This window comes from Callorhinus ursinus, unplaced genomic scaffold (assembly GCF_003265705.2).
Source record: "Callorhinus ursinus isolate GAN/ISIS: 27379988/994484 unplaced genomic scaffold, GSC_fseal_2.0 scaffold17, whole genome shotgun sequence".
Taxonomy (NCBI): Eukaryota; Metazoa; Chordata; class Mammalia; order Carnivora; family Otariidae; genus Callorhinus; species Callorhinus ursinus.
This window is the reverse complement of record NW_027397079.1, coordinates 39740369-39765768: the sequence shown is the minus strand read 5'-3', so window position 1 is coordinate 39765768 and position 25400 is coordinate 39740369. Positions and strand designations below refer to the sequence as shown.

Here is a 25400-nt window from a genome sequence, read left to right as displayed (position 1 = left end):
TACATTGTTAAAGAATGCAATTACCTTGCCATTGGTTTTTGCTGTACTGTCTGCAGTAAGACTGACAGTGTTCACATGATAACTCTAAGAAGTGAGAAGCCAGGTTTAGCTTTTATCGCTTAAGAACTCTGGACAATCATCTTATAACTATTGAGTACCAGCCTGAATCAAAACACAGTCTATGATAGGTACTGGAAAAAAAAACCTCAAGGAATATTCCTGATTTAATAATAAATCAGTGGCATAATCTTTAAATTGACAGGACACTACGGCAAGTGCCAAAGGCAAGTGGATGAATATTATTAGACAATTATTAAATATGTGTTTGTCATGGCTCAAGAGCAGGAAAAAAAAATCTACACTGATTTTTTATACAAGTCTTTATTTACAACTTGTTTAACAACTGTACACTTTTTGCAGCCTTGAAAACATTTTTGTACTTGAATGGGAAAATATAGTTTGACCAAATCTTAACTTTATTCTTCATATACATATACATATATTATATGCATACATATAAACATATACATATAATTAATACCATAACAAGTTGGCAGTCATAAAATTAAAATGAATAAGTGATATCAAAAGGAAATACAATATAAGATTTCAAAAAAATTAAAAATCTGTCTTCTAGTGGTTTATTGGACTTTATGTTGTGATTTTAATGAAAATTTCTTACTGAGGCTAATGAGTCAGTCACCTCAGAAAAACAGTGAGAAAACCCACCGATCTAATATACAGTAAATGGTTGGTAAACTTGGTAAACACATGGAAAACTCCTTGGATGCCATTATGTACAATGTTGCTATATCTGTACTGATTCCATCTGTGAATTGAGAAATTTTGAGTCCTATGTGAATTTATTTCATTTTTGGATTATAGTGACAAAGAATGAAGTTGTCAAATTATAAATTCAATAGTCAACCAGAAATAAGAATATACCTAGTAATACCCTTTTTGCAAAAGCTAAACTGCAAGATGGATAACTATGATGCCAAATAGGAAAGTAACAACAATTCATAGAAAAATCAATAATACTTAAGACATGAATATAAGGCTTTAGAGCTGGGACTGTAATCAATACAACTCCAACTCCAATGTACTAAGGTGTTTTCCAGCTCATCTGAAAAGTTTAAAAAGTATATAGGAAAAAAAAGCCTTTTTCTAACCTCAAATCTTTGATAGAATTTATTAACCAAAATAAGGCAAATTATTAAATTATTAGATATGTTTGAATTTTACCATTCATTACACAACCAAAAATTGGGTGTTATAAATGGTGGGGCAATTGTCAAAACATGAAAACTGCAAAACAAGATAAACCTAGAAATTATTCTTCTAAGTGCAAAGCATTCTGAATTACACATAACCTGTATACAGCAAAGTTAGTGACAGCAATGACATTTTAGTGCAACTAAATTTTAAATAACTAAGGCTATTAAAAAACGAAAGGCTACTATTAAAAATTAAAAGGCCTCAAATCATTGGCATTTGTGTACAGTCATTTCCTGTATTTATACTAAAGTACTATTTACTTCAAGCGTAATGAAAATTTCCTTTGAGTCTCCGTAGTACACACATTAAATTAGGCCAACAATTAAAAAAAAAAAACCCACCTCAAATCACACCATTTATCCATCTGTACTTGAATAAGAATTTCATAATTTACTTGGAATTTGACACTACTTGATTGAGTCTGTTGCCTGATTTAAAATATTTAAAAAGGAAGAGGAAAGCATCATGACTTCCTAACAGGATAGTTTTAACTAAGCACCAAGCTGACTCAAAACAATTATGATTAGTCCCTTATTTTCATTAAAAAATTCAAAGATGCAGCCATATACATCCTTTTCGTTAAGAAGTAAAATAATACTAAAAATGTTTCATTAAGTCACTAGAATAAAATGCTTGCTTTATAACATGAAATTGAACTTGATTCATAATCTAAGTTAGTAAGAGCAAGAAACACTATGAGGAAAACCAAAAAGATAATTTGGATCATGATGTGCCTTTAGGGAGTAAATAATCAAATGTGATGTTAGGGAGAAATGTTTAAAGGGACATAAACTTTTGTCTCCACTTTCATTAGATCTACATATATTTTTAAAAATAATGGAAGATAAGGATAAATGTTTAACAATTTTTATTTGTAAATAAATTAAGAATTCACTGGTTTCTGCTCTGTGTTAGAAACTATGTATCATCAATTTGAAAAGACTACAAAAAGGGGAGAAAAGCCTGAAGATACTGTTATGATTTATGAAATGATTTAATTATATCACTTGAAAAGTAAAGTGATGAAAACCTATTTAAAATTATATTGAAAACTAGTTTCAAGGAATGGGGTTTTGATTTTTCCAAAGTCTTTAAAAAGGGCTGGTGTTAATTTTTATAAGAAAAACAGATTTTACTTCCATAGTTGAAGAAAGCTAAGAGTTATTATAAGTTAATTGAATACTTTTGTCTATTTGGGCATTATAGCACTGTAAAAAAGCATTTTCTGCAATGATGGAAATGTTCTGTATTTATGCTGTTCAATAAGGTAACCACTATCCATGTGTGGCACTAAGCACTGGAAATGTGGCTAGGTGACTGAAGAACCAAAGTTTTATTTTTAATATTTAATTATAATTTCAATCACCATGTGGCCAGTGGCTAACTAATTGGACAATGTAGGTCTAGAATCTACTCTTATCTAAATTAGCAAAAAGCCACTGACTGGATGATAAAGACATTTAGAAGGGAACTTAACTATTCAACAATTAGTAGATATTCAAAACATTATATTTTGTCTGTGTGTGTATGAGTGTATTTCATTTTTAAATTTTTACTTTAGGGGAACAAAAGCAAATCTTCCCTCAAAGGTCAGGGTCTAGACTTCTCTATTTCAGTGTTACTCTCTTCTAGGTGACTTGCTTAAGCAAAAAGCATTAGCAGAACAGGGGGTAATGAAGAAGAAAATACTACAGAAACTTTTCACACTATAAAAGCATTTCTCTCGTGTAAAAGCACAAAACAAAACTCTTAAGAGAATGTTCTTATGAGTAAATCTCCCTATTCTTTGGCAGTAATCACGTGTCAATGTTTACCTAACAACAAATATTTCAGTTACAAATGGAAGAGTCCTAAGTCTTAAAGACACCTCTCAATAGACCAAGCTGAAAACTTTGCTGCATTCGAACTTAATAGCCAAGTTCATTAAGCACATGTTACAGCAGAACGAAGAATATTTCTGTAGCATTCTGCCATCTGTAGTGTCTGCCTTTTCCCATCAGCTAACCCCCACCATTTCGCAGATTCTCTGACTTCAGAGCTCCTGGAACTTGGCTTTCTTTCTCCTGTCTTTGGGTCTAGGCAATGATGAAGAAACTATGAAAGAAAGTGAAGGGCAATTGATAGGTCTGTATTTTAGGAGAGAGGCAAACCAAAGGTTAGAACATGTTTTAACTAGAAGATTGTTTACTTTTTATTAACGCAACTCCAGAAAACAAAAAGTTTCAAGTGTGTTGGCATTTGAGAGAACTTGACTTCATGAGTATTGACTTATAAAAGTCTTATTAATGTGAAATATAAAATGTAATTGATGCCTAGCAGTTCCAATCCAGCTTCAAATAGATCTCTAGACTTAGATTTTCAGATCCCACTTTAGACATTTCAGGAAGAGTACAGAGCCCATTTCTTCGGGTGATCTTTTACACTTTTCATAGTGAGTGCTCCAAAAAAGGGAAAAAAACCCTAGTTGTAAAAGATACAAATCAAAAACACCAAAGTAGAAGAAAAATAATTATCTAATATTAGTAAAGTGCTGTGAGTCTTGCAGTAAAGTATAAATAATACATAAATGATTAGATGTAACAGTGAATATTAGGACACTTATCTCTAATAGTGACACAAACACACTATAGAATGTATATACAGTAATCACTGCCCATACGTTGACAAATACACCAAGAATAAACACGCATCCCTTTTATTAATTTTAGCAATATAATTGCTAAACTAATTATTTTCCTTTGTCAACTTCGAGATCTCGTAAGTGGTAACACCTGCTCAGAAGTCCCCCCACATACATTAAAGCAACACATGCTTTGGTAGTTTCCCTCTCACTTTGAGATTACTCTTGTCATGATAGTTAATTCTTCCCTTAAGCTCTGAGTAGATATAAGTTTGAGGCTATGGACACTTTTTCTGATGATTTAATCTTAATCTTCAAGACTCTAACAATCTAATTCTGAGCCTAGGGGTAATTTATCAGGTACATAAAGACTCTCTTGAATATATTTTTTTAAATCTCTACCCTTGCCTTCAATTTAAACAAAATTTTTTTGGGAGGCTATTATGTCTAATTAGGGAGGAACATAAAATTAAGCCTAAGGTTTATAAACTAGATAAAGCAGATCTAGAGAAGTCGGTAGTAATTTTCAGCCACCACAGATTTCTTCTCATCCTATCAAATCATAGTATCCTTAATGGCTTCAAGTCACTATCTTAGATTTAGAAATGGTAACAGTTTCAAAATGAAAATAGATGCTTTCCCCTCCACTGATAAACGTATAGTGAATATTGTATGCCCAGTTAATGCCCACTGAAGAGAAGGGCAGTTAGAAAATAAATTATATTTTTGTCTCTTCTTTATTTAATGATCATGTTAAGAAAGTCAGAAGATTTTATGTAAACTGTCACTTTAGGAACACTTGTTAAGACAGTGGTATTTTTAATTGTGTTAGTACTTCCATCCACTTGGTTATTTGTTTACAATGAGGCCATTCTTGTCCTGATAATCCATTCTAATTTCTAGGAATGGATTTGCCTTAACAGCTTTTGTTACTTTCTCAGATTTTAATGCTCATTTATAAATACAGCATACAAACCTATCTTATAGAATATTACTGGAAGATAGAAAAATAACGAAGAGAGACATCACATAATTGTTAGGAAACATGTATAGACCCCCTACAATCGTCAAAACTCATATACTTGCCATAATTAGGTTCAGGTCTCTCGTCTCTCAAATAAACTAATGTTCCTTTCTCTATCAATTTAAGTGCAATATGAAGAATCCAAGTATAGTTCAAGATAACATTAAATAAACTTCGTAAGTTTTTATATTCATAGATAACACATATGAATTGGATTGGATTGATAAAAGCCTATTTAACAACATAATCATACATTCATTCTTCCCAAGAACATAATCAATGATTTAAAAGAGATGGATATCATCACATTTGTGCTGTCCTTCATTTTATAAAAAGGAAGCTAAATATTAATACTTCTGTGATTTTGGGGAATAGGGAAGGGCAGAAATTAGCTGTGTCAGTAGCAAATTATTTTGTTTCTTGGGTTTCTGAGAAATGAACAGTTTTTACTACAAAACTTTAGAATAAAATTATTGTGCTTAAACTGGACAATAAAACATTTTTCAAAATTTTCAATAAAAGGAACATATACACCAATTATTATTTAAATATGCTTTATAGATAAAGTAAAAAATTGGATGACAGATACATTAATAGCCTTCCTCATATAAAAACTTCATGGTATAAAATATTAAAATCATTATAGTTACAAAGAATAAGCTCTGAAAGCCCTTTCTAAATGTAATGAAACTGGGTTGTACAACTACCAAAATAAGCTGCTGTTTTGACAGTTGGGACTATAGAAAAAGAGATTATCATTATTGAATGGAAACCCCCTTAACTTATAAAAAGGGAAAATAAAAAGCACACTAAAATAATTTTCAGACTCTGATACCCCATTTCTTTTGTTTAATACACTCCATCTACTTCAGGGTTTCACACTGGCTTGGCTTTGAAGAAGTATAATGCTACATCAGCTTGATGAGAATCCCTTCATAATACAAGGCTAAGAAGTCAAAGTTTCCTTCCATAGTTTAATGAAAAGACAACAAAAAGCTTTTTGTCTTAATGTTATTCTGTAGTTAGCAAAAAGCAAGACACCAAGCACTTTCCTCTCATTTTAGGATCACGGTTGTTCTTATCCATGGGGCTGTAAACTACCTAGGTTTACACTAGCTGTGGGTTGTGGATGCTTTTTCAGATAATCTCACGTGTTCCAAATGGGGATAACTGTAACACTCCAAAGTCTGAGACCCAGACAATTGGAAATTAAGTGCAGAGAGTTAATTCTAAAAACTTCGATTTTTGTTTTAAGATACTTCTCATACTGGGAGAGAGATTTTCAAATTTTTAACATGGTGTTATCTTGAAAAGATGAATGCTTGTCTGAGAGCAAGAGACACTCAAAAATATTTATCATTAGCTAACAAAAGTAAACAAAGCTGTTACTGAAAAGGAGATGTGAATAAAGTAGCTAATAAAATTACCTTTTCTTCAGCCTAACTCATCTTTCACTGAACAGTCACTTATTGCTGATCTATTTGCACAGTGTGGATTTTCATGCCTGTGCAGGGACTAATGAGATAGAAAAGCCAATGTTTCTGACTGGAGAACATCTAGCTTAATTTTGTACAACTGAACTTTTATTATATAAACAAAACAATAAAACTTCAACAAAATTATCCTATTAAAATCTAATCGTCTCACATCCCACAAGCCAATTTTACCAGGCTAGGGCTATCAAACAAATAATTCAATCAATCAATTCTGGAACATGGGTCCTTTATTTAGGGACTTCTTTTTCTTGGTTATTATTAATTAGACAAATGATAAAAAGGTATGATTGAGTTTTTGAAGCTCTTTTAAGATATGTACAGTTGTATTATTTATTCTCTTTTTCTATGCGGTAAACTACGATATTTGTTGGATTTTTTTTTATTACAAACTTTGTAAATATACACCGCAGAACATAAATGTTATTCTTTCATATTCTTTAGCTATTTACTTTGTATTTTCTTACCCTGGTTAGAAGGAAAAGAGAAAATAAGCTTTTTGTTGATAAGAATTCAACACTGCGGGGATGGGTCACCCCAACCTAATGCAGTAACACTGTACTTACTCCATTGCTGAGGCCAGGGCTAGCTCCACTGTCCACGTGAACTGTGGCTTCATGAAGCTACTGTATACAAGGAGTTTGTAAAAATATAGCATTGTATAGCTCACATCTAGATAAAGCGCCCAATGGCTTTCAACTTCCAGACAGACCATGCATGCATCATCACAAACCTCCTGAGAAATTATTAATCACTACTGGAGAAATAGCAATTTCTAAATCCTGTCCAAAGCTGGGCAACAGAAACAGGGTTCTCACTGCTACAGCTAAGTTTTATTCCTGCTTTTTGAAAAAGCATCAGAATGTTTAGAAATATAATTTCTTCTATGTAATGAAAGTAACATACTAAACTATAAAGGTACAGTAAAGGAGAGTGAAAGTTATGACTGTAAACACCAAAATAATAGCATGCAACAGATGCCATAGAAAAATAAGTCAAACTTGCTTCTAAAAGCCTGGCACCTTTTCCTCCCGTTTAGAGAAATTTATCTGAGTAGGTAGGTAGGTAGACCAGGACTGGGGCAATAAATAGAGAACTAAAATTAAAACCTCTCATCTCATAGGATATAGTCCATTTAATGAACAGCTCATAGACTCTTATTTTCATCTATCTTATTCTGCAGATAGTATAATTCCCAAATAATTTTAATGTTACCAAAGTTAGTGTTCATGTCCTGTTTTAAAACAGCCAAATGCTTATGCTATTTGTGAAATAAGGGGGCAGGGGTAGAACCATTTTAACTAGTTTTTAATCTTCTATCGTTAAAACTATGTTGATGAGGTCTGCTTAGCTTCCTGAAGCCCCACAATGCATTCTACTCATGTGGTTCTCTCTGTTATTACAAATTCTTCCTGCTTTACAGTCTTATCAGGCTGAAGCATTCACACTGTGCTCAGACTTCTGTACTTAATGTAAAAAATTAGCACAATGCATGGAGTCATTTCTGTGTATGCTCTTAATACATTTCTTCAAGTACAGTTTCTGAGGACAAATGAAAACACTACGAATTTTTAGGTCAATTTTCTTATTAAAAAAAAAGTAAGGATTTAAAGTCAAACACCTAAATATAGTTTCTGAAAATCCTTAATTAATGTAGCTTGATTTAGTGTTATTCGTTTATATTTAATATACAGGACTAAATAAAACCTGAACTTCCAAATAGCAAGTACATGAAATAAAATCTTATTAGATGACCTATCTAAAACCAAAACCAACCAATCAACCTAATTTCAATAACTTTTTGCTTTAAAAAAAAAATTGGCTATGTTGCAAGAAAAAGGCTGGAGGGGAATTTAAATATAATTTGGGACCAAATTCTTAAGTCACTACGGAAAGTCAGGCAGAGGCATTTCATTATCAAATGAATGATATTTCACACTTTTATACAAAGTGCTTTACAATCATTATTATTTGACAGCCATTCATCAATGTAAATAAACATGGTTTACAATCTGTCAACAAATCTAAGAACTTTGAGGCAACCAAATACCCAAGAGAATCTATTCAGTAGCAAAGTCTTGGACTAGGACATAGAATTAAGAAAAAAATGTTAAGAGACCTGTTGTAACATCACATTGAAGTAGTCACTTATTGATCTTAATGACTGATATTAGGATGTTAGGTTTAGGAATTACTGAGAAACTGAAGGGTTTATATTGAAGAGTAAGTAAAATGAGGTGCAAGTCAACAAGGAAACTGTCCAAAAGGTAAGGCTACCTATTACTTCTAAGTACATGAAAAATAAATCCTTTAGATGTGGAGGGCAACTGAAACTATAAATGTCAGCCACATTGCTAGAATTTGATGTTCAGTTACTAGGATATTCCAAAACAAGAAAAAAATTAATGCACTGCCTGATTTTTTTTCTTCTGTAATTTCCCCCCAAATAACCTAACCAATGCATTTATCTTCTGTCAGCAAACAAGATAGCAAGAAATAATGAAATTTTATGTATGTTTTAAAAATAGTTTCCAAATCTTTGGACAAATTTAATTTCCTATAAAACAATGTGGAAAACTCATTTTTTTCCCTCTAAATAAATCTATCAGGTGCCTTAGGTAACATCTGATTAGCACCTCTGCCAATGTATTTATGTCTTTGCAAAAAGTGCACTTGCCAACCATTTTATATAGTAAATATGCAAGTTATTTGAAGTGCATTTGGAAAACAATTGAAAACACAGAGTAATACATCATAAAAAGATTAATTCCCTTTAAACAAAAACATTCTTATAAAGCATGGTAACACAGAGGCACAATAAAGAATATAAATTGTATATCAATTATTGGCAGAAAATCTAATTCATTACAAAGCCTACACCATTGGGGAAAGGACATTTTCATACAAAGAAAAGTACTACACTATTATACAACACTTTTAATTGGGCATTTAAAAATTTTTGGCACATTAAAAGGAACCGAAAAGACTACAAAAATAAAGAACCAAGAAACTAAAATATAGATACAGGAGAAGTCCTCAAATGAGAAACAATATCAACATAAAAGAGACAGAAAATAAGCTGGCTGAATTTCCTGAAATGTTGTCGTATGTAACAGAAGTATGCTTTGAATGCAGGTGTTTTTTAATTCTGATGGCAAGACTTGTCTACCTTGCTGTGGCTGGTTGAACATGGCCCGGATAAGATCTTCTTGTGCTGGTTGCTTGTCTTTGCCTAGCCAGAAATGACTGCCCTGAACCTGTACTAGCAAGTCTATCTTCAGCCGCCTTTTTATGCAGGGTCATTCCCTACACAACATAGGAAAAAAAAGTAATCAATGAAAAAAAGTGAAACATACTCTCACAAAAGAAAATTTCATCATGCAGAATTTGTCACGTTGCATCATAAGGCACAATTAGGAATGTTAATTCTGCTCATTATAGATTAAAATCTTATAGAGACATTTTAGTTCCAACAATTAGGTACAAATCTTCTCTTGGAAAAATTAAGGCTTAATTTTCTGAATTTACAATACACCAAAACACCAGATAATAGAGATGGAATTTTGGAATACATTACCCATATTCAATCATACTTCCTTTTCAGATCAAATGTAAAAAGTGATCTCCCAAGAACAAAAAGTGCAATTGATTGGTAGCAATTGATTCACATGGGGTTGTGGAAATCACACAGCTTATTTTGAGTGGAAAACACAAATGCACATGTTGTTTCTTAAGGAGGAAAGCCAGGCTAGGTATAATACATACCACCAGGGTGTTTTTCTTCACTTCAGGCAGGCTTGTATTCTCAAGCAAATTAAGAAAAATTCCTGACAGTCCACAACAGAGGGCCCAACCAAGAGCAGGGGGTCTTTCTTGAAGACTGGAGTAGGATGGCCTACTAGCTTAGAAGGGAGAGGATATACAATTGCTGGGCCCAGAGCACCTTAAACAGGAGGGAGGAAACCTCTGGGAGTGCGCCTTTTAAACTGTTCGTCTGTGAGGAGATCAGGGAAACAGTGGTCTGGGTACTTATTTAATAAGACAATAAAGAACCCTGACCAGGGAAACATTAAGAACAGAGAGCGACTATTTATTCTCACCAATAATTGGCTACAAGTAAACTGATGGAAGTTTACACTGCAACAAGGAAGAAAGGAAGAAATAAGCAACTGAGAGCCAAAAGGAGAGCCTACCTAACCCAAGCTATGTGAAGTCCTAGGGCTTTCCTACAGACTGGCACAGAAGACAGAAGACAAAACATCAATTTTCCCATCACTCGTTAGCTTTTAGGGAAAACACTAGTCATGGCTTTGTGTCTTTAACAGAATTTTGATCTATCATATATACCCAAATAAATAACATTTTTCCATTTTCGCAATGAGAAAACCCAGAACATGTTTTTCACTCAATTTGAAATCAAAGCATTTAAGAATCTGAAGAAAACTGACAAATATCTATTGGTAATCCTTAAATTTATTAATGTGGCTACATATATTACCAATTCTATTTTATTTAACATATACTATCTTTTTTTCACTTTCACAGTCCAAGCAACTTATTCCAATTCTTCACACACCTTTCAGATGCCAGTAGCCATGACGGGGCCATTCTCTGAGATACTTAATGCCTTTTCCCAGTGCCCTCCCTTCCATTCAGTAGTCTGAGATGCAGAATTTCCTGAATGTATGTTTGAAGCAGTTACTTGCTATCTTACTGGAACATAATTTGTGTGAGTCTACTAGGGGTTATTCCTTTACTCCCGGAGAGCTGAAAAGTAGGGCTATTCTTTAATACCACGTCACAGAATAAGTAAATTCAGTTCTATAACCACAATATGTGAAGTCATACAAATCAAATCAAAACTATGAAATGACCAATAAGGATTGAGGGGCAGAGTTCCAAGGTCACTAACACTAAGAGGACAAAGAGGAAACAGAATAGATGGAGTCAGAACTAGTTCTCAGAGAACTTCCTTAGTTTTCCCTTATTTTTTAGAATTGTGATAAAATTTGAAATATGTTGTTTTAACCAAGGCAAGAATAAATGTGGACATGTCATGAAATTATATGAACTTCTGACGAAGATCAAATCCCATTATTAGGAAACCTGGGACATTACCCTTTAAGACACAGTATCAGTTACAACTGTAAAACAGAAATAACCACACCATAACTATAGGGTCGGGGGCGGGGATGATGAAAAAAAAAATCTGGTTCAATTTCTTGTCTTAGGCAACTAACATTTTGACAAGGCAGAGGTGGTATTACTGGGAAGAAAAAACAATGAATAAAAAAAGACAAGTCTAGGACAAAAATATTGAAAAAAGTACAGCACTCTTCAAAATTCACAGCTATTCACAACCAGAAAATCTTACTGAAGCCCAGAATGTTGACAAGCATTTATTTTCCTCTGTAATATTTTTAACATTTTGTGTGTGTGTGTGTGTGTGTGTGTGTGTGTGTGTGTGTGTGTGTTGGAAAATTCAATTTCAAAACCTCCAGTTGTTCAGGGTTTACCACCATGAACATTTTCCAAACCAGGTGAGATGAACCATCCTCATTGTAAGTACCACTCCTGCAAAGACAATGGAATAGTCCCACAAAACAAACACTACTGCATCTGTGCTCGATATTACTCAAGTCCCCTTCTCCTAGAATAAAATGGTTCTCAGGGCCAGAAATCAAACTCTCATTTATCTTTCTATCCTCTAGGAATAACGATGTGTTGAAAACATCCTAACCCTGTTTATGGTGGTACTCATTTCTCCTTTTCAGTCCTAAGATCAGCATTAGGTTTGGTTAGTGTGTGTTAGGACAATTACTTTCAGATTCATTTGGTAGAACTACTTATATAATACAGGTAGTATAATAAATATTACATATTCATTGAACTTTGCAATGTGTTTTAAAGTATTATTTTCTTACCATATTGTACCAGGCACTAACAATGTATTTCTCCTCCATTTCTCTTTGACTTTTTGTTTTCTCATATTCTTTCTAAAAAACAAGCACATGTAAACATGTAAAATGAAAAATAATTCATTATCAATAAAATACAATTAGTTATCTAAATTCATGGACACAGCTGTATACAGCAAGGCTCTTAGAAAATAAAGAATTAAAAACCAAATATCTCATTGTATAGTATAGTGTAGTGTAGTGTAGTGTAGTGTAGTATAGTATAGTATAGTATAGTATAGTATAGTATAGTATAGCATAGCAAACTACCTCTAAAGAATGGAATAGTCGGTCCCGTTCCTGCAGCTGATTTTTAAGAGCTTGTATTTCTGGTGCTGCTCCTTGATTCTGCTTAGGGTCTAAAGTACGAATAACCTGCAAAAATGAACAAAGAAAAAAAAATTTTTTTTGAAGATTTTATTTATTTATTTGAAACAGAGAGAGAGAGAATGAGTAGGGAAACAGAGGGAGAGGGAAAAGCAGACTCCCTGCTGAGCAAGGAGCCCAATGCGGGGCTCAATCCCAGGACCCTGAGATCATGACCTGAACCAAAGACACGTTTAACCAACTGAGCCACCCAAGTGCCCCCAAAGAAAAAATTTTTGAATATAACATCTAAGGAAGCAGTTATATAAAAGAAAAAATCAAGGATAAACCTTGTAAGAATCATAAAGCTATCTTACAAGGGTACTTTAAAATTTGAATGTATGAAATAATATTCAATTGTTACAACTTTCAATTGTATAAAACTTTTAGCTATGTAAAAGAATCAGTTATAAGTAGTACTTCTGGCTTAAAATTAATAAGTAATACTGTAGCAGACATTACTGACAGGTGTCTTCCCTTTCCTTTCCTCTGATGTGGCTCAGCTAGCCTCTGCCTCTGAGCAGCCCTATACTTGGGAGAGTGGGTCCTGATGGTTAAAAAGCCTATCATTGTGACCCCATCGCCTCCTCTGCTTGGTTTAGGCATGGGCATGTGATGCAATTCTAGCTGGCCAACTAGCAGTCTCCTGGAAAAGGTCTTTTTGCTTTTTGGTTCAATACTTTTACTATCAAAACTGATCAAACCTATAGAAAACTGAAAGACGGAAACAATAAAAATCCATTTCCTTTAATCCCAATTCACCAACTGCTGTATTGCCACATTTTCTCTACACGCACGCGCGCGCACACGCTTTTTGGGAGCCTCCTGTTAGGTAATCTGCAGACCTGGCAACATGTAACCCCTAAGTACCTCAACATGCATCTTTTTAGACTAAGGACATTCTCTTACACAATCACAATACCAACATCATCTGTAAGAAAATGAACAATTCTTTAGGTCATCACTATTCAGTCCAAATCCACATTTCCACAGGTGTCTCCAAAATGTCTTTGATAAATCACTGCTCCTTCCACCCCCAATTCAGGACCCAAAGATTAATGCATTACATTTGGTACTTCAGGCGCTTTTAAATTAGAAGAGCCTCTTGTGCTCCCCCATACTCCAATGCCTATTTTTGTTTTTCATAACATTGACTTTTATCCCCAATTCTGATTTGATGATTTCCTGAAGGTGTTATTTAACTTGTTTCAATAATCTCATTTTCCCTGGGAACTGAGAGTTAGATCTAAAAGACTGCTTAGACTCAGGTTAAATATTATTGACAATGATACTCTATCAGGAGGCATGAGATGTTCTTGGTTGTCTACCATCAGTGTAGCTAATTTTGATTATTACCCCAAGGACGTGAATGCCACTTATTTTCTACATAAAGGACCATTTTCGTCTTCATAATTAGTAACTACTCTGTGGGGTGATCTATTTTGATCACTGCTTCTTCCGTGGCATTTTTCTTTGTCAAAAGATTTCTTTTGTTCTTCTCCTAATAGCTCTCGGTGTGAGAAGTCACTGTACACGCACTAAACTGAATGACCAGTGAAGCACGATCAGAAAGTGGAGAAGCCTGGAAACTCATACTTACACTTTTGGCTTTCTCTAAGTATTTTTTATATCGTTCCTCCATTTGCTTCATTTCCTCTTCTTTCTTCCGTAAAGCTTCTTGTAATTCTTCAATTTTTAAGGCTACAGGTGAGAGAGTGAAAAAAGAAAAAAAATTTTTTTAGATTGTAACAATCTGAAAAATATTTCAAATGACAAAATAAGTAGGAGCTTTGAGAGACTGGTCTATTCCTGTAATTTTATTTTAAAAATTCATAATTTTTTGTTTTTATAAAAAGGCTTTCTTATAAATAAGCAAAAACTTCAGTTTGGAAATGCATACATTAAAAAGTATCCATCAACGGAGGAGTGCATAAACAAAATGTGGTCAATATGTATAATCGAATATTATTCAGCCTCAATTCTGATACATGCGACAACATGGAGACCATATAAGTGAGAATGAAAGGTGTCCTACCAGGTGAAGTAGGTCAGACATGAAAGGACAGATGTATGAATCCACTTAGATGAGTTACTTAGAACACTTACTTAGAACAGTTCTCTGGGAAGGAAAGTAGAACAGTGGCTCCTAGGGACTGGGAGGACAGGGGAGCATGGGGGGCTGTTCTTTAATGGACATAAAGTTTCAGTTTAGGATGAAGAAAATGTTCTGGAAATGGATAGTGCTTGTACAACAATGTGAATGTACTAAATGTCACTGAACTATATACTTAAAAAATGGTTAAAATGGTCATTTTTAAAAAAGACCTTATTTATTTGACAGAGAGAGAAAGAAAGAGAACACAAACAGTGAGGGGGGAGCCCCAAGGGAGCAGAAAGGGACAAGCAGACTCCCCACTGAGCACGGAGCCTGTCGCGGGCCTGATCCCAGGACCCCAAGATCATGACCAGAGCGGAAGTCAGATGCTCAACCAACTGAGCCACCCAGGTGCCCCTAAAATGGTCATTTTTATATGATACATATTTCACCACAGTTAGAAAAGGTGTGTGTGTGGGGGAAGGTCTGTGTCCTGCTCCACACAAAGCATTAATAAAATCAGGCTATCTACATGTATAAATATCAAAAGCAGTAAAAGTTTGGCTGACTTACATGCAACTATACTATGAAAATAGCTAATTTCATAAAATATTCATTACCATCCACAGTTAAGGAAAAATTCAAAACTATAATTAGAAATACTTTAAAGACGATTATATACTCATTCTGTAAATCAGACAAATTCTTTAATTGCTAGAGTATGTACAATTTTATATAAACTCATCACTAGGTGTCTGGGTGGCTTGGTTGGTTGAGCATCCAACTCTTGGTTTTGGCTCAGGTCATGATCTCAGGGTTGTGAGATTGAGCCCAGTGTGGCATCAGCTTGGGACTCTCTCTTCCTCTGCCTCACTCCCTTCATGTGTACTCTCTCTCTCTCAATAAATAAAATCTTAAAAGAAATAACACAAAACTGTGGCAATTAGTAACATTAATATGTCAACTACACTTCCATTAAAAACAACTATGCTAATTAGGAAAAACTCACAGCTGTTATTAAATCGTGGTTCAAGATCTTCAATAATGGCTCTCTTCTTCTGCAATTCATTATTGGCTTCATGAAGCTTCTCTCTGCAACAAAATATATAACACACTGTCAACTCTGTTTTTTTCCCCCCCCCACTTTGTTCTTGGGATACACTTGCATAGCACACAAGTGCTATGAAACAAAAAAGGATAAAAAGCCTAATCCAACATGAATTTAATATATATTTTTAAAATAGGTAAAAAAAGAGACAAAAATCTCAGACTTTGAAATACTTTTTTCTTTTACATAAATATGCACAAGAGGGTACGGAGAACTTAATGATTTTCATTTTTTTCTAGGAATAGGATATTATAAAAATTATTTTAAAATTTTACAGAGGTTTTACAATGCAAAAATATTATTGCAAAAGTGCTAAAAATAGAAAGAACATTATCCACCAATAAAAAAGAATTAATGACACATGCACCCACATGGATAGATATCACAGAATAACAATGAACAAAGAAAGTCAAATACCAAAGGTTAATACTATAGGATCCCTTTTACAGGAGGTTCAGAATGTGTCCAAACTAACGAAAGGTGGTAAGAGAGCAGCAAAGTGGCTAGTTTGGGAATGGAATCGGTCAATTAGAAGGGACAATGAAGAATCCTGGTGAGTTGCTGGAAGTATTCTATATGTTGAGCTGGGATACTTATGTATATAGAAAAACATTCATCAAACTTAGGAACTTAGAATTTGTGTACTTTTTGTAAGTTATATTCCAATACAAAAGTAAAAAATGAACAGAAAGTTTCTTCCTGTTAGTTACAATATGTGTAATTCTCTCTATATTTAGTTTGGCACTTTGTAATATGAGAGGAAAAAAGGCTGCATCATCTGGAAAATACAGAAAAAAAACTGAGAAGAAAACAGAGCACTTTGTTAAGTCTATTTTGGGTCTTTTCTATGCATAATACTCTAATAAATCTATCTCTTTTTCAACAAATTTTTTGAGTGTGTGGCATATCTAGATACAAAATGAGTATATACAGTAGTTAAAAGAATAAGAAAATTTAAGCCCAGTAAACAGGTCATGAAACAGAAATTATCCCAGAACCTTAGGGAACCCAAAACTCAGAATTCTGAGCTTTCTTGTGACTTTTGTGATAAGCCTCTGTGTGTATTCCTAACCAATATATTGGTGAATTTTGCCAAATTTTTACTTTATATATTATACTATATGTATTGTTCTGTGACTTCCATCTTTTACTTAACACCATGCTCTTGAGATTCCCTTATGTTGATGCGTTAGCCCTAAGTTACACATTTTACTGCAGTATAGTGTTCTGCTGTTTGAACATAACTCATTCTAGCTATTGTTTTACAAACTGGCGGTGTTTGTATTGGTTCTACTCTTCTGTGATTGCAAACAATATTCTTTCATACTTTCTTCTACATGTCTCCTGACACATGGGTAACAGCATTTCTAGGAATCTAGGGTTTATGTAGGGAGTGGAATTGATGGGTCACAGAATATGTGCATGTTCAGTTTGTTAAGTACATTGATGTATACTCAGTGCAGTATACATTGCTGAACATCTTTGGCAATAGAATTACCTCTGCTGAACATCTTTGGCAATCCTTATGCCTGATTTTTAATTTTATCAATTTGGTGTATGTAAAATAGTCTTCATTGTAGTTTTTAATTTGCATGAAAATGACCTCCTTTTGAAATGTCTATGGATCCTCTTGTGGATCGAATTATATCTCCCAAAAAAGATGGTGAAGTCGTTAGGACTTCCCAATACCTAGGAATGTGACATCATTTGAAAATAGTGTCTTTGCAAATATAATTAGTTAGGATGAGGTCGTGCTGGATCAGGGTGGGCCTTAGGTCCAAAGACTGGTATCCCTATGAGAAGGCCACGTGAAGACAAAATGTACGGAGGAGAATGCCATGCGAAGACGGGGAGACAGAGACTGGAGTGAGGTGTCTGTAAGCCAGGGAACACCAAGGACTGCTAGCAGTCAGCCTGAAGAGGGGCTTGGAACAGATTCTCCCTTAGAACCTCCAGAAGGAACCCATCCTGCTGACTTCCTTGATTTTAGGCTTGTAGTCTCAAGAACTGGTAGAGGATAAATGTCTGCTTTTTTTTTTTAGCCACCCAGTTTGTGGTAATTGTGGCAGCCACAGGAGACTAGAGACTAACAGGCCTCATCCTCACTAATAATTCTTTTTGATGAAGATATTTGCCTTGTAAATGAACACAGAATGGTCAGTTTTATGAAAGAACAGGCATTCCTTTTTTTTTTTTTTTTTGCAATACAGAAACGGGAAAGAAAAAAGGACAGAAATCAGTACTGAATTCGGACTCTAGGTAACCTCACAATGGCTAGGAGGTAATGTTTTCTCTTCTACTAGTGCATTAAGAATTTGCCCATTGTTAGACTTGCCAGCAAGTGTCAGTTCCTAGGATTATCTCACTTTTCCCAGATTCAAAAAAAAAAAAACAAAACTGGACAGCATGAGACAAACTGCCAAATTATAGAACTTTTTTCCCAATCATAGTAGAACAAGTCAAAGTTATCTCTGTGATACTGAGGATGTCTGGTTTACCATAGTGGAACACTGTAACACTCCCAACAGGCTAGCAATTCATGGCCAACCTACACTCAATTGTTTGTTAGCAGAGTGTTGCTAGAAAGTGATAGGAAGGATTAAAATTATTACCGGGTGTGAGAAAATCACAAAAATATTCCTAATGATGTCAAACTTAGCTAAAGATAAAGATGGGTGAATATTTCTTCATGAGAAAACAAATGTAATATTTTAAGATTTATTTCATTTTTAGATTAAAAAGTCACTTTCAGATATATTTGCAATTCAAGGAAATGTCTGAAAATCTGCTACTGATAAGCTCTGTAGTACTTTAAAATAAAACTTTACTTAAAAAGGAAAATTCAGCTGGCTATCCTCAAGAGCTGGCAAACTACAGTCCGTGGGCCAAATTCAGCCTGCTGCCTGTTCTTGTATAAAGTGTTATTGGAACAGTCACAACATTAATTTATAGTCTGTGGCTGCACTCAAACTATAGAGCTAAGTGATTGTAACACAGACCATGGCTTGTAAAGCCTAAGGTTACTGATGTCTGGCCCTTTATAGAAATAGGTTTCTGCCTCCTGATCTAGAGTGTCTCAAACTCCTAACTATAGTTATAAATACTACCACAAAGATATAAAACTCTGGAATCTTATATGAGAAAACAGTTCTAAAGCAGTACTTATTTTGACTTAAGGATACTGAGTGGAGATGACCCTTTAGACACTACTACTATGTCTTATAATTTCCCCTATCAGGGGCCACCTGTGCCATTGCCTAGATACCCCGTAACCACCTAACAAAATACTTCTATTTCACCGGAGGATAGGAGAATGATACTCAACAGCTTTTGTACTTACAGATGTTCTTCAAGCTTCTTTTTTAGGAGAACTGACTGGAAATGGAAAATAAAAGAAATTTATTTAACATTTTAACTAATAAATTATATTTTAAAAATAAAGAGTAGAGTAGTAATCAACTCTGAATGAGTTCTAAGTTCTCTGGTCAAAGAGCTCAAAACACCCAATGTACGTCTATTTCTCTTTGATTAGAGAGAGCGCAGCACATGATGATAGCAATCAGTATAAAATACCTAGAAACTGTGTATCTGAAGTCTCTATTTATAGTTAAGAAGAACTGAATAGGGGCGCCTGGCTGGCTCAGTCAGTTAAGCGTCTGCCTTAGGCTCAGGTCAGGACTAGGATCAAGCCCTGTGTTGGGCTCCCTGCTCAGCGGAGAGCCTGCTTCTCCCTCTCTCTCTGCTGTTGCTTCCCCTGCTTGTGCTTGGTCTTACTCTATCAAATAAATAAAATCTTTAAAAAAAAAAAAGGGGGGGGGGAATGGGTTAGCCTGGTGATGGGTATTGAGGAGGGCACATTCTGCATGGAGCACTGGGTGTTATGAACAAACAATGAATCATGGAACACTACAGCAAAACAAATTATGTAATATATGGTGATTAACATAACAATAAAAAAATTTAAAAAAATAAAAAAAAAAAGGGGGAAGAATTTAATTAAAAGGCCACTTATATATATAGACCTAATATTCCTGGAACCAAAAGGCAGGTAGAATTCTAATAATAATAGATTTTTCCCTAACATACTTTTTATCTACTGTATTATTTTCCTTGCATCATGATAGAGACTAGGATTAATTTCCATAAATATTACTCAGAGATTTCTGAATATGCACACAAATAATTTATGATTGTATGGGAATGTGAAGGATGCTGTGTGCACAGAATTTAATTTACTGAAGAATGCAGCTTTGGCTGGGTATTTTTCAAAAAGTCTCCTGGGCGGGGGGGGGGTTGCCTGGGTGGCTCAGTCACTTAAGCATCCGACTCTTGATTTCGGCTCAGGTCATGATCTCAGGGTCCCGGCATGGAGCCCTGTGTTGGGCTCCATGCTCAGCGGGGAGTCTGTGCGCTTGGATGGCTCAGTCAGTTAAGCACCTGACTCTTGATTTCAGCTCAGGGCATCATCTCAGGATCGGGAGATCAAGGCCTGTGGTGGCTAGTGTTGGGTGTGGAGCCTGCTTAACATTCTTCCTCTCCCCCCAGGTCACGTGTGTGCTCTTTCTTTCTTGCTCTCAAAACACATACACACACAGTCTCCTAAAAAGCAGATTAGAATTGGCCTAAAAATAAAACTAATGGCAGTCTATAAAGGACCACTAGGTTTTGTAATTAAACTTAACACTTCTAGGGTACATGTTATTAATGAATTCTATGAAACATTCCATTCTGAGATAAATTCAGCCAAACCCAATTAATATAGGCTTATAAAACAAATTGTCCCATCAGTCAATAGCAGCAGTGAGGGGAGGAAAAACCTTTACACGGAGTTCTTCGATTTTCAGTCACCGTATTTAAAAATGATTACTATAACTGTTTATTCAAGTCCACTGTAACACAGCTCTGGAATTTATCAAATTTACTTCTTTGCTCAATATGTAAACTATATCAACATCACTGGACTACAAGGCTCCCAATCAGTGGTTGTCCCAAATATAAAAGAAAGGCAATAATTCTGTTAACTTTCAGTTATTGCTTTGTTCATTCTTTAGTACAGATGCTAAAATGAAAATACTTTCTAAATACCTTAACTGTAATTTTGCATTTACCTTTTGACTGGGCTCTAGCAAAATTAGTTTTAATTGAGATAATACACAATATTCATCTCATGAACGGTTAATACACTAGGCACTGCAGTCTCATGTTAATCTCACAACTATGAGCAATATTAGCCCCATCTTATAGTTGAGGAAGGTGAGACTGGGGAGACGTTCAGTAACTTTCAAGTAGCAGACCCAAAATTCAACCCCAGGTCTGAAACAAAACAAAACACAAACCCAGGTCTGACAGACTCCAGAGTTTATGCACGGTCTCTACGTCCATGCTTCCTATACTCCACCACCTCTCCACTGATGATTGTTACTATTAAAGTAGGTGGCAGCAGGAGGCCAGACTGCAATAGGAAGCTTCAAAATAATTTATAAAAATGTACTAATTATGATTAACATAACAATAAAAAAATTAAAAAAATGTACTAATTATAACAAGGAGGTAGAGCAGGAGTGGGATGGGGGAGACAAGTAAGAGCAGAGGTCTCTTTGGTTTGACTTGTTAAATTTTCAATATCCTTTAAATATCTTAAGTGTAAAGGGCATAAACCTGTAAGGCAAATAACACTCATTTGCATAAAATTCCCATAATTAAAAATTTCAATACCATCAACTATGATGGAAGAGAATGTATATAAATAAAAACTTTGCTCAATATATAGAAATGAATAGGAAGCCATACTTACAATAGCCTTTTGAGCAGAAACCATGCCAAGAGACAGAGAGGACATATTAGTATGAAGCAAACACAGCAGCCAATAGAAGGAACGATTTAGTAATTCATGAACAGAAGTAAAAGTTATGCATTTTTTTTCAAAAATGTACATTTTTCTTTCTTCTATGGTCTCCTCATCCTGTCTTGTTCTCTTGAGTTTTATACACTGTGGCTAGCTCAAATTATCCATATGACTGGATATAACAATGCTTTTCTGCTTCCATGCTAAAAATAAATGACATAAAAATAATAATAAAAATGTGTAAACCATCCTACTCTGACTTAAAGTCACACGAAAGGACTGTGCTTTTGGTAACAGAAATGGGCAGAAATTACGCTGTTCTTCAGAGAGGACCAGTTCCATTTGGCAGGTTGTTCTACGTACTACCTGATATTCCTGAGACGCAACACTATGGGTTAGTGAAAGAGAAGATGAAACATCAAACATGTGCTGGATTTGAGGCATATCACAATAAGGAAAGTTCCTATCTGAATCTTTTCTCTCTCTATATATGAAAGAACTCTAAGGGAATATATAAGAATTTAGAGCAACACCTCTCTTTAGCATCTGGGCAGTCAAATAAATTGTCAAATAACTTATGCAAATAGTACTTTCAGGGCTGGCATCTCACTTCTGAAGTATGTTCTCTAAGTAACGGCACACAGCATATTTAATTAGATTTGATTACCACAGTGATACTTAAATCAGGCTATGCAAAATTATTTTTTACAGAATAAACTCCTTCTGTATGTTCTAATACCAGTAAGAGAATCAAGTACATATGGTGGCTATCGCTATAACACTAAGGTAGGCTGACACTGATGTTCTGCCTATATTTTTTCCTATGTATCACATGCCCTTCCCCTTTCTCCCATAACAAATCAACAAAAAGTCTCCTCAAAGTTTTAGAGACCAAGTGATTTCACTGAAGAAATCACTTAAATTCATCTCTAAGATAGTCTTAGTTAGCCTTATTAATATTTTAATACAATAATGTTGGTTTTGCTTCACCTCTTTCAGGCTTAGCATTCTGGATTAAAAACATGTTTAAAAAGTAAACTATCACATTTCAAACTAGTTCTATTTTAATAAGGGAATAAGGTAGTTTAGATGTTGGTGACAATTTTAGGAACTAGGAATCAATTTGGGATCTAAGAAGGACTACCCACACGTTAATTAAAGGATAAACCAAAACCAGTGATCTTAGAAAGAGCATACTGCCAATAGATTATGTTTATGAAACTCATAAAATTAGGTCAATAATGAACTTTTTTAGATCTAATATTTGCAGGTTTTAAGTAGTATAACTGGTTTAACACCCTTTCATTGGTTCCTTTTGTTTTCATACTTTCTTACATTAATAAGCCTGGATAGAAATGATATGTCTATAGTTTTGACGATTCTCCAAAAAGACTATCAATGAAAGCAACTATGCAGAGGTTTATACCCAAAGGCCAGAGTTTATAGCAAATGACACTAACAATAATAAAAGAAGAACCAACTGTCTGAAGCAAAGATTGGTCACTAAAATTAAGGTCCCCCCTTTTACACTATTCTTGAATACTCTATAGTTGCAGTTCCACTGTATACTGCTTATTAAATGGAAAGGATTTGCAAAACTTATTTACACTTTCATCAGAGACTGACTACTATGTGCTACAAAAGCACTGTGATAATTTAGACAGTGAGGATAGAAGGTGAAAGTCCATCTAGTTCTGGCTCAACACATTTACTATATACTAAAGTGAGCATGCCAGTCAAGCAGGCAAGGCTCTGACAGATATGCAGAGTATAAGGGAATATTAAAAAAAAAAAAAAGTCTGTGAACTTATATTTGGGTGGGGCAGGGTAGGGGTAGCAAGAGGGATTCAGAAATTCAGGGACAGTTATTTCTAAGGATAGCATTATTTTTAAAAATATCAATTACACATAAAAAATTTCTACTTGAACATGCTAAATTTCTACCAGCATTTTTGTTGTTGTTGGCCAGAGTCTCGAAAAACCCTTAACTCTGAAAACTGAGATGAACACACTTAAAACACAAAGCCTCGGGGAGCCTGGCTGGCTCAGTCAGAAGACCATGCGACTCTTGATCTCAGGGTCATGAGTTTAAGCCCCACAATGGGTGTAGAGGAACTTAAGTGAATAAATAAAAACTTAAAGAAAAAATCCTAGCTTCCCCATTTCCTAAAACAAAAACCCCACAAAGCCTCAATTAATTCCTTAGCTAATAACTACAAATAAACTTCTATTCCCAGCAGAGTGATTCCAATCAGTACAATGAAGTACTGTCTGGTCCTTTTCATAAGGAATGTTAGTAAAAGGAAAATATTGCTTCTTTTCCATAACCAATATAAATTATTGTGGTAGAGAGACAGTCAAATAAAAAACAAAACTTATAGTTTTTCTTAACACTGTGAAATTATTGGTTGGTACATATTAAAACTTACATCTTCTGCTTTTGAGCCTTGATCCTGTAAAGACTTTTGCAGTTCTTCAACTTGTGACTGTACTTCCAGAAGTCTCTGATTCACCAGCCTAGAAATCAAATGCGTATTAATTTTCCAAGTTCAGACTTACTTCTATCTTCTCCCTAGGCTGTCATATTGGTTAGAAAGACAGTATAATTAACAAAACAAACCCTCATGTTAAGATAGTAGTGCAGCGCACTGTTCTGGTTATTTTTTGTTTTACTTGAAATTTCTATGATGATTTCAAAAATGGTACTTTAGTGGACATATTTTGTTGCACAAGTGTACTTATACATATCTAATTAACTGAAGTTCACGTCAATACATGTTTATTCAAACTATGTGTCAGGCACTATGCTCAGCACTGTGCTAAAAGATCCCTATACTCAAGGAATTTAGTGGGGAAGCAAAATGTTAAAATACAAGATAAATACTTCCACATAGCACAAAGAGGTACCAAAAAGGAATAATGACTGCCTGAAGCAGCAAAAACTTTTTATCTAATTGTGTGGAGGAGTTCGGCTTGACTGAACTGAGACTGGAACAAGAAATAAAATACTTAAATGATTAAGGGTGGAAAGCAGATTTAAGACAGAGAATTCACCATGTCCAAAGCACACAGAAAATGAAAAGGGTATAGTGAGTTTAAAAATGGCATGTCTAGAGCCTACTTAAAAAAAAAAATCTTTAAAAAAGGGGGCGACTTGCTGGTTCAGTCAGTAAAGCATGTGACTCTTTATTTCAGGGTTGTGAGTTCAAGCTCCATGTTGAGCGTGGAGCCTACTTAAAATTAAAAATAAATAAATAATAACAAATTCTTTAAGAATGGCATGTCTAAAGACTAAATTATGAGGGAAAGAATGGCTAGAGGTGAAACCAGAGAAGAGGAGAGGCTGGGTGCAAACTTGTATGAGATGCAGAAGTATTTAGAACTTATAATCTGGCCTAAAATCTGGCTGAAATGGAATAACCCACCCAGCCTTTAAAATAATGCTGATGCCGGAGCTCAGAAATTCTCTAAGTCATTATGACGTAACATCCAGTACACCAACGTGGTTCCCTAGGTCTTAGGCAATCCCCCTAGAGGGCTGCAAGAAGGGTGAAACTTAGACACCGTTTTAGACAGATCACACTGGTTTGAGAGAGGAAGATGTCATTAAAAAG

General features: G+C 34.7%; 1 protein-coding gene across 5 annotated transcripts in view; it reads right to left on the bottom strand.

Moving 5' to 3' along the window:
- Window positions 1–362: 362 nt before the first annotated feature.
- HOOK3 (hook microtubule tethering protein 3) overlaps window positions 363–25400 on the bottom strand; it is a 104279-nt gene continuing 79241 nt past the window's right edge. For all 5 annotated transcript variants that reach the window (XM_073902581.1, XM_073902578.1, XM_025886216.2 and 2 more), the window contains 7 exons: window positions 24216–24303; window positions 19282–19316; window positions 15843–15925; window positions 14339–14439; window positions 12643–12747; window positions 12340–12411; window positions 363–9721 (listed from right to left, as the gene is read on the bottom strand). In XM_073902581.1, coding sequence (XP_073758682.1) covers window positions 9581–9721; window positions 12340–12411; window positions 12643–12747; window positions 14339–14439; window positions 15843–15925; window positions 19282–19316; window positions 24216–24303 — 625 coding nt within the window. In that variant the 3' untranslated portion in view covers window positions 363–9580. The remainder of the gene's footprint in view (window positions 9722–12339; window positions 12412–12642; window positions 12748–14338; window positions 14440–15842; window positions 15926–19281; window positions 19317–24215; window positions 24304–25400) is intronic.